General features: G+C 41.3%; 4 protein-coding genes across 4 annotated transcripts; 1 reads left to right on the top strand and 3 right to left on the bottom strand.

Moving 5' to 3' along the window:
* Positions 1 to 532: 532 nt before the first annotated feature.
* On the top strand, positions 533 to 1,251 carry LOC108102979 (prisilkin-39). The gene is made up of 2 exons (XM_017208288.2): positions 533 to 641; positions 731 to 1,251. The coding sequence occupies exons 1-2, from the start codon at positions 639 to 641 to the stop codon at positions 1,097 to 1,099; spliced, it is 372 nt and encodes a 123-aa protein (XP_017063777.1). The 5' UTR covers positions 533 to 638; the 3' UTR covers positions 1,100 to 1,251.
* Positions 1,247 to 3,081, bottom strand: LOC108102977 (signaling mucin HKR1). The gene is made up of 2 exons (XM_017208286.2): positions 2,898 to 3,081; positions 1,247 to 2,836 (listed from the first exon to the last, which is right to left on the bottom strand). Exons 1-2 carry the CDS (start codon positions 2,898 to 2,900, stop codon positions 1,829 to 1,831), a joined length of 1,011 nt encoding a protein of 336 aa, XP_017063775.1. The 5' UTR covers positions 2,901 to 3,081; the 3' UTR covers positions 1,247 to 1,828.
* Positions 3,082 to 4,881: 1,800 nt separating this feature from the next.
* On the bottom strand, positions 4,882 to 5,601 carry LOC108102980. The gene has a single exon (XM_017208289.2). It carries the CDS (start codon positions 5,441 to 5,443, stop codon positions 5,090 to 5,092), a length of 354 nt encoding a protein of 117 aa, XP_017063778.1. The 5' UTR covers positions 5,444 to 5,601; the 3' UTR covers positions 4,882 to 5,089.
* Positions 5,602 to 7,728: 2,127 nt separating this feature from the next.
* On the bottom strand, positions 7,729 to 8,973 carry LOC108102976 (cuticle protein). The gene is made up of 2 exons (XM_017208285.1): positions 8,946 to 8,973; positions 7,729 to 8,824 (listed from the first exon to the last, which is right to left on the bottom strand). The coding sequence occupies exons 1-2, from the start codon at positions 8,946 to 8,948 to the stop codon at positions 7,808 to 7,810; spliced, it is 1,020 nt and encodes a 339-aa protein (XP_017063774.1). The 5' UTR covers positions 8,949 to 8,973; the 3' UTR covers positions 7,729 to 7,807.
* Between the last annotated feature and the right edge of the window lie 912 nt (positions 8,974 to 9,885).

The raw sequence follows: 9,885 nt of genomic DNA, 5'->3' as shown, positions 1-9,885 counted from the left end.
GCGAGTTCGACTTCACACGCCGTAGGGGGCGTGCCGCACTCATAAAAACAAAACTAATGCAAAGCCAAACCCAAAACTGGGAATACACTGGCAGAAAAGTGATTGATTTTAAAATGTATGCATGCCAAACCGCGTTTACCGTAAGCTTAACCATCACTGTTACACCACCTGTAAAGATATTCAGATTTAATAATGATATGTTTTGTTTGAATTTTCTCCTTGTGTATATACCGCATATGGCGAACGTGGTTTTTCCACGGCCAGACAATTTGGTGGCTTCTCTGGCGGATGAGTCGTGGGATATCGAACGAGCCGCGATGACAAGCGAACATGACGAACATTGCGGAGCACCTGGGACTCTGTAGAGTCTACTCTTCTGTCCGGTTGCGGGTTGCCGGTTGCCTGCTGCCCGTTGAGTAATGGGCCCTGTCCGCCGACATGTCCGCACCAAGGCGTTAAAATCAGTTGTAAAGTATTTGGGGTGCACATCGTGCTTCGCGCTTAGAAGAGTATAAAAACTAGAGCCGGCCAATGGATCAGCAACAGTTGATCGTCGTCGTCCATTCGGTGCATACACAGCTATTCGAATCTCAATCCTTTCAAGGAACATACAGAACCTATTCCTCAAAATTCTGAAAATGGTAAGTGATCAAGGCAGGGCCAAGAAGTGTCATTGTCAACTGATCTTATGCTGATTTATCTGATTTAACCTTATGATTTTTATCCGCAGAACTCCATTACCGTGCTCGCAATCCTTGCCGCCTCATTGGCCATCTGTGCCGGTGATGTGTCCCACTTGTCACGCAGCTACCTGCCTCCCTTGAGTGGTGGCTATTCCGGCTACTCATCCGGTTACTCCTCGTATCCGTCGTACTCGAGTGGATCCGGATATTATGCCGGAGCCGGCAGCTATGCCTCGCCAATCGTCTCGTCCAGCTATAAGAGCTATGCGGTGCCGCAGTACACCACCTATTCCACTCCATCGCGTACCTATTTGCCAGCTGATACTGGCTACTCTGGTTACTCCGGATACTCTGGATACTCCGGTTACAATGGCCTGGACACCAAGTATGGCAGCAATGGTGGCTACGTCTACTAGGCGCACCCGGTCGCCGCGGCAATTCAATTTGGACGGCCAGCAACAATGGACAACTATATTCCTATAATTTTTTTTTTTGCCTTGGCTAAGCAATATTTTTGTACAATTTATGGCTACTAAAAATTTTCGAATGCTTTATACTGATTAACATACATTTTAGTGTATTTATTTTGGGTGAAACAAGGCTATAAAGGGGTATTTCATATATCTCGTTATAACATAAATTTTACGCAGCTATGATCTACAGATCATAAAAGACTTTTCCGGATCAGCCCTTCTATAGGCATTCAATGTTTTGAAACTTTTAAATTTCTAAAGAACTTAAGGTAGATCAAGATCGAATGTTGCTCTATATTTTACGGATGTCGAAAAGACCGTAGTATACTGCTCATTAATCTATTACCAATTTTAGATTGATTATTCGATTTACAGATTGCTCAAAGAATATATTGGTTTAGGCATTTCTAATATCTTTTAAAGTAGTTAATAAGGTTTATGTAATTCCTTAAACGATATGACGGATTTGGCTATTAAAGATCCATAAAAGTATTTGATCAAAACCTATTAATAAATCACAAATAGTTGTTGTTAGATGAAAGAAATTAATGAATTTAAATCCATAACCAATATTCTTTTTTTAGTAAAATCAGTAGCTGCGATTTATTTCGATTGAAAAAAAAAATGGAGCGCAATATAGTTCGTTATGCGTTGTTTCGAAGAGATCCTTTCCTAGTGCTTCAGGCGGTACTCGTAGCCTCCATTGGAAGCATATGAACCCGACTTATGTCCAAATGCGAAGCTGGAACCAAAGCCAGATCCATGGCCTGATCGTCCAGAGCCTTGCAGTGAGCCAGCTCCAAATCCATGGCTGGATCCCTGACTGCCAGCATAGCCAGATCCTTGGCTAGATCCCGAGTAACTCACATGCGAGACAGCTGGGGCAGCATAGGTCTTCCTAGCAACAGCTGGAGCAGCATAAGATCCATGGGATACTGCTGGAGCGGAATAGGATGATCCGACCGAGCTATAAGTGGACTGCGATGCAGCTGGAGCCAGATATTGCCTGGAAGGAGCAGCCACGGGGGCGGAGTAGCTCGTGTGGGTGGCAGCTGGGGCGGAGTAGGAGCTATACGAAGCAGCTGGTGCGGAATAGGAGCCATGAGAAGCACTGCCAGAGGAGTAAGATCCATGGGACACGGCTGGAGCGGCATAGCTCTTGTGGGAAACTGCTGGAGCGGAGTAACTGCTATGGGATACAGCAGCTGGAGCTATGTACTTTCTGGAAGGAGCGGCCACCGGAGCAGAGTAGCTGGTATGGGAGGCCGAGGAGTACGATCCACGAGATACGGCTGGGGCAGAGTACGATGAGCTGTGGGACACAGCTGGAGCGGAGTATGATACATGGGATACCGCTGGAGCCGAGTAAGATCCATGGGAAGCAGCTGGAGCAGAGTATGATACATGGGACACAGCTGGAGCCGAGTACGATGAACCTCCAGAGCTGTAGCTACTGTGGGATGTAGAAGCAGCCGGAGCCAGGTACTGCCTGGAAGGAGCAGCCACGGAGTGAGCCTTTCGGGCATAGGTAGCTGCAGGAGCTGCATAAGATCCTGAGGAACTAGAGGCCGCTGCACTATATCCACTCTGGGCACCCACTTTCGGTGGCAGATAGGAGTTGCTTAACGGGGTGACCAGGCCGACGAAGGCCAAGGCACAAATCACAATTGCAAAGGAACGCTGGAAATAATTAAACGCTGTGAATCCCAAAAACTAATCCGGAATATTTATAAACACTTACCATCTTAATTGGAGTCTTGGTTAGTTAGCTTTTCTAGCTGCTGTTCCAGCGTTGGGGCAAGTGGAACTGATGCCTCAGCAGCCGTGAGCCAACACTTTTATAGGAGATCTAAGACACCCAAACAATGGGTGTGCAGGTGAGTACAAATCTTCCAAATCCCCGAAAGACGCACACACAAAATAGCAAAGTAAAAAAGCACAAAAAACCTAAAAAAAAGAGAAGAACTGAAGCGCAAAAAATAAAGCAATGCTATTAGAACGCAATGGAATGGGCGGCAGTGGTGGCTGATGATGATCGTAGTTTTGGTATCTGCTGTTGGTCCAACAAACACTCGACTACAACACAATGGTTCCGAATAATACTCACTTAACTATTTAGTTTCCAACGCCTTTCTGCCTTTACGATTTACGCCAAATTTTTTATATTAATATGGGAAAAGCATTTACATATTTCCCACGATCTGCAAAGAGCAAATATTTACTAGTTGGTGTATTTATAAAAATTAACTTTAGGAATTTAAAGATTATAATTTTAGAATATACTTCCTAATTGCTTGTATAACTTAGTTGTCTTATTGGGTAATCGTTTAACTTGTTAAAACGATAAACTTGCCGGTACATTGAAACTTATTTGAATTTCATATACATAGGCTTTCTCTTACTAAGTCACTTAAGCTCAACGTATCTTGCAATTGTCAATCAGAAACAAATTGTATTCCCAAAAATCGTAACCCTGATGATCAGTGCCAGTAAAGATTGGCGCGATTGGAGGATGTCGTAGACTCTATTTATTGGACTCTGTTTATTTTTAGCCCTGTCCATTTCGGAAGTCGCCGAGAGTAATTAATGATTCGCTGTGCCGCGGGTGAGAAGTTCGCGGGTTAGTGAGCCGGGTAATCCAATCCAAGTTAATCCAAACTGAAAGAAAGAAAAAAAAAAAAGAACATTAGTTAGTTTCACAGTTCAGAGACTGGGTATCGAATCGGATTGGATTGGATTTGTATTTCGATTTCCGAATGGAAAGCCCCTATGCAATGACAGCCCGCGTCTTGAGGCAACCAACGATTACTCACCTCACACACATTAATTATAATCCACAGAAATCGAGGGCTTAATGGTCAGGCACCTTTTTGCATGTATACCCAAATGTTTATGTCTTTTGCGTGCGTTTATATAATTAAATCAAAATGCTAAGAGAAGAGGAATTAACAACAAACAAAAAATTGCTCAAAACAGAAAAACAAAAAATCAAAACAAGAGGATAAGATGATTGTGGATGTTAAAAATACCCTTGTAGGTCTATATGATCATGAAATTTGCATAAAAATTGTCAGAGTCATTTCGGGGGGAATTTATTGTTGAACAATTTATCGCCATAACTGTTAAAAAAAAACAAAGCTGTTATCATAAGCAATTGATTTACTACCTGTTTTTTTCCGACAACAAAAATTCTTTTTAATACGATTAGCAGAAAATAAGAGACAATGGGTCGATTTTTGAAAAGGTATTTGAATATACAAGAATATTACTTGTACTTTTTAGAACAAATAGGAATTTATGATAATTTAAAATCAAATTCATTATAAGTGCCTGTATTTATTAACTCTTACTAAAAGCCACCATACCCATTTAGAGTTTAGAGTAAAGCCATGATAATAAAAAACATAGTAATTAATTTTTGACATTGCGGTGCGTACTTGACTGAGGTGAATAGTCAATGGGGATTCTTTTTGAAGTTCATTTTTGTCTGAGCATTGCTTGGTTGTAGTCTTGTCGCAGAACAGTTTTTCGGAGACTTTAAAACTAATTTCAAATGTAGTTAAATGCTTTTTATATAATAAATTGTGGTTATTAGTTTATATTTTACTTTAAATAGGTTTGTGTTTAATATACATTTTTTAGTTTATTAAAAGTGGAATCTAACTGAAGTCCATGAAATCGAAACTTGATGTCTATTAATATACTATGTTGAAATGCTTAAATGGCAGATACTTTATAATATTCAAGAGACTTTTATATAGAAATTCTAATCACAATTATCTTTGTTTCGTGAAAATCTAAAAAATGAGAATTTAATGTAAATGAACTTCTAATACTTGGCACTGCTTAAATGTGTATTTAAGTCTATGAGAGATTTCATAAAAGAAATGAAATTATAAAAAAAATGGCAATTAGTGTTTCCATAATATATTATCACTTCCGAAGTCTGGATATTTGCTCCAAATCCTTAGCGTAGGCAACGAACAGAATATTGTGCTTCCTTTCCACGGGCTTGCCATCATCCTGGTCATGGCGCACCTGAAGTGTGTCCGAGTCCAGGTTTATGCTGCCGACTATTTGTCCGGGTTTCAGGTAATAGTTCTGACCCAGTGAAGTGGGCCGATGTTCGGTGACAAAGTTATACCTCATGGGTATCATCTCCTCAATGTCGAGATTGGGACTAATCGTAGTCACCATAGCTTCCCTTTCCATGTTGCTCACTGGTTGGGCACCAGTGGATGCTAGCAGCGTCATTGCAATGATGACAAGACTTGAGTTGATCGACATAACTGGCTTATGTAATTGAGCGATGAATATGAATCCGAATTCTGTTTCCTCCTGCGGACGATGGCTTAATGCGTTTCTGAGCTGCCTTGCGGCATTCTTTTATATCCTGAGCCTTCAGGAAGAGGGCTCTGCCCCAGAATAATGGCCTGATTCTTGGAGATTCTTTTCGCCTTTCAATTGTTTTGCTCGCTGGAAATGTATTTTGTTTTTTGCCCTGCTCGCTTTGGGCATAACAAGTTTTGGACATTAACCCGATTTCGAATGTATGCATGCTTATATATATATAATATATCGGATGTATATAATGCGCACACGACACTTTGGTCCATTCACAAGAGAAACGTCTGAGGCAGTGGAAAAGGCAAACAGAAATGCAAATTCGGACATACAATTCGCCATATAAACATATATATATATATATATATATATATATCCGTATAGGGTATAGAGTGGGATTCGCCTCGCCTGACGACAGACATAAATTCACGTAGCCAGTTGCACGATCTCAAATCTCGGTATGTTTTTGCTTTTCACCTCGATTGGAACCGTATAATTAATAAGCTCTGTTTTAAATGGCAAATAAATGCTTAGCTGGACGTGTTTATTTATCATTTTGCTCGATATTTGTATTTATGACTTCTTGATTTCCGATTTCTTCCGTTCAATGGTTTTCAAATTGCATAACATTTTGCTAGCACATTTTCATGGGTTTTGTTTTCTTTGGTTTTGAAATGACTGCATTGAGGTTTCTTTGAGATCGTTGACTGTTTAATTGACTGTGATGTTGCGGTTTTATGGCATTTTTATAGGATTTAAAGGAGGCAAGGTGATGTGAAAGCGGCTTTTGGTTAATGGTTATGTGTTTCTCCAATAAAGCCATATACAAGATAAAACTTTAACTGTGCAACATTTGGAAGCTGGGCAATAAACTTTTGAGGCTGAAAGATCACTGTAAATTGCTTGGCTAACAACTATCTATAAACATGTTTTAAGAAATAAACAAATTAATTGTCTTTAAAGATACCGGATCTATGCAAAAGCGATTACGCCTCTTGGGGAATCCCCTGATGACTACAGTTTAAGAACTGGCCAAACCAGAAAAATCTTTACCATTCATCATAAAGAACTTGAACTATGTAATCTCTATGTAAGCCTTTTTTTTTACCACAAAAGGACACAAAATTTGATCTATGCTGATATTATGCCCAAGAACCTCAGAATTCTGATCATAACTACGCCAAAAATTGTTCAAATATAGAATGCCATACCTCGTTAGGCTCGTAATTAAAACTCCAACAAAACTACATTCACACCTAAAAATGTTAATATTTATCTATTTTTTGCAACTGTACCCCTTATCGAAAATGCGAATTTTGTGTTCTCCAAACTCGAAAGCATTTTGTTCCTAACTTGGCCAATAATGATCCGAGTGTGGAATGTAATACCTCGTTGAGCTTGTTTTTCATTTCTTAACAGATCGGCATTCAAATCTGAAAAAGAAAATTTTTCGTTTATTTTCCGTAAATAAAGATGATGTTACTTACCCCTTTTTAATGAAGCAAACTTTGGCTAATGCCGATTTCCCCCTCAAAATGACAATATTTCGTCCATTACCAAGCCAATGATGGTATGTAATATAATACATTTTTAAAGTTGTAATCCAATTCATGATCTGCATTCAAATCTGAAAAAGGAAATTTATAATTATTTTTTTGAAAAAGAAAGATTTTATAGTAAAGCAAAATCTGGATAAAAATATATTTTTTAAGCTAAAGTTTTAAGAGGACTCACTGCAAGCATGCAATATACATTGTAGATAAAGTACGACAATCGTTAATATATATTTAAGAGATGCCCAGAAGCATGTTAAGGTTGCTATAGAAACCGAAAGGTACCGCATATAAATAAATAAATTAATAATGATTGTTTAAAATAATTTAATTTAAACTTAAAGGTCACAGCAGCCAGTGCTCTGTAATTATCTTTTAGGTTTGCCATTATGCCTGCGGCTAACTCCCTTTCTGTAGCTTAGTATTTAAACCTCAGTTCTGTTTTTGGTGCACAAATAAATAATTAATTAAAACTTGTTTATGTGGTTATGTGACTAATGCATTAAATTAAGCAAATAGCTTCTATCACTAATGAAGAAACCGCAGCGAAACTTAATATTCAACCACCAAGTTCCAGGTATTCTGATTATTAACATTTCTGACAGTCAGAACTTTTAAACTTTAAAAACTGCAAAAAAGGATTTTACCATTTGAGATCTTAAAAGATTCCATCGATTTAGCACATTAGATTCGATTTATTATAAGAAAAAAAAAGGTTTCGTCATATGATTAGTTTCGTTTTGGGATGCAGTCTTTAGTAGACGTATCCACCGTTGGAGCCGTACACGGTGCCAGAGGATCCGGAGTAGCTGCTGACCACAGCGGGTGCAGAGTAGCTGGACACAGCGGGAGCAACATAGGTCTTGGCCACCACGGGGGCGGTGTAGGTGGACACAGCTGGGGCGGAGTAGGTCTTCACCACAGCGGGAGCGGTGTAGGTCTTAGCAACCACGGGAGCGGTGTAAGTCTTAACCACTGGAGCGGTGTAGGTGGAGACAGCTGGAGCAACATAGGTCTTGGCCACCACGGGGGCGGTGTAAGCCTTAACCACGGGAGCGGTGTAGGTCTTGGCCACAACGGCGGGAGCGGTGTAGGTAGACACAGCAGGAGCAACATAGGTCTTGGCCACCACGGGGGCGGTGTAAGCCTTAACCACGGGAGCGGTGTAGGTGGAGACAGCTGGGGCAGAGTAGGTCTTGACCACGGCAGGGGCGGTGTAGGCCTGGGTGTAGCTGGACACAGCAGGAGCGGAGTAGGTCTTCACAACAGCTGGGGCGGTGTAGGCCTTGGTCACGACGGGAGCGGTGTAGGTGTTGCTGTAGCCGGACACAGCTGGTGCGGAGTAGGTGGACACAGCTGGGGCGGAGTAGGTCTTCACAACAGCGGGAGCGGAGTAAGAGGAGACAGCTGGGGCGGAGTAGGTGGTCTTGGTCACCACTGGGGCAACATAGCTGGCAGAGGGCTGCTCGTAGGTCTCCTCGGCGGCGGTCTCAGCGGCGTAAGAGGCAGTCTCAACGGCGGCAGCAGCAGGAGCGGCATAGGACTCGCTGTTGTAGGAAGCAGCAGGGGCGGAGTAGGACTCGCTCTCGTAGGTGGATGCGGCGGGTGCTTCGTAGGTCTGAGAAGCGGCAGCCTCAACGGGGGCAGCCTCGTAGGACTCGTAGCTGGAGGAGGCAGCTCCAGAGTGAGGTGGCAGGTAGGTGTTGGTCAAGTGGCTGACATCGGCGGAGGCCACAGCCAAAAGGGCAAGAGAAAGGATGGCGAAGAATTTCTGAAAAAGAAAGAAACAAAATGTTAAAATAATTTCTCTAGAAGATTTCTTGATAATCATCCGATTCCTTTAGAGATTGTCCAGTTGAGAAACAGGATATCTCTAGAGGCTTGGAGCTTACCATGTTGCTGGGACCGAAGTTGTGAGAACACTAGTACCTTCTCCACAAACAAGCCACTTATTTATAGTCGCCGAAAATGTCTGGCCAACTTGATACACGAATGTCAAAAGGCGCTACGAAAACAAAACCAGAACAAACGCCACACAACGAAAGCCACACAAACTATATCGCCTATATCGACTCCAAAAACCCGCCATTCGAAAATAAAAGAGCAATAATAATGAAGCATTTCGTCCGGCGAGCTCATTAGTCGCCCATAATATTCCACCTTTTCTCCCGTTCACTCCCCATGCGGATTTTGTGATTCTCATTCTGGAACTCAATCTAAGTCCATGCCTGAATCCAATTCTATTTTGCGAATTTTGATCATGATGTTGATAAAGGGGTAGAAATGCTTCATATACTCATACATGAGAAATGGCAAACACAAGCTCCATACGAAACTCGTTATTGAACACCATTCATAAGGCGGCGGTTCCGTCAGTTACTCATCCATCAAAGCGGAATCAGATTTCCAAATCGCTCTGGCCCACACAAAAGCCCTCGAAGAAGAGCAATACCGACCGACTTCTAAACAGTTAGTTCATTAATCATTAGTGGGGACTTACCTGGAAAACAATGGCTTACATGAAGCTGAACACATGTCCGCTTAATGGGAAACACCAGAAGTTGCCAACATCCTTGAGGTCTCTTTACAAAAATAAACGATTAATATCAATTGATTATATTTTAGAAAACGATTTAAATCATATCTTACTCTTTAAAAATGATCGAAAAAGGATGTATATGATGCGCTGCAACTTTCTGAAGACCAAGAGCTAGAAATATGATGGGAGATATTGTCATATACATTCAGCGTCCACGTCATTTCCGAAAAAATGAATTTCCGGAAAAATATATCCATGATGTGCTGCATCCTCCTGCAGTTCAAGTACCACCA

This window comes from Drosophila eugracilis, unplaced genomic scaffold, assembly GCF_018153835.1.
Source record: "Drosophila eugracilis isolate 14026-0451.02 unplaced genomic scaffold, ASM1815383v1 contig_124, whole genome shotgun sequence".
Lineage (NCBI taxonomy): Eukaryota > Metazoa > Arthropoda > Insecta > Diptera > Drosophilidae > Drosophila > Drosophila eugracilis.
This window is presented reverse-complemented; position numbering and strand designations above follow the sequence as displayed.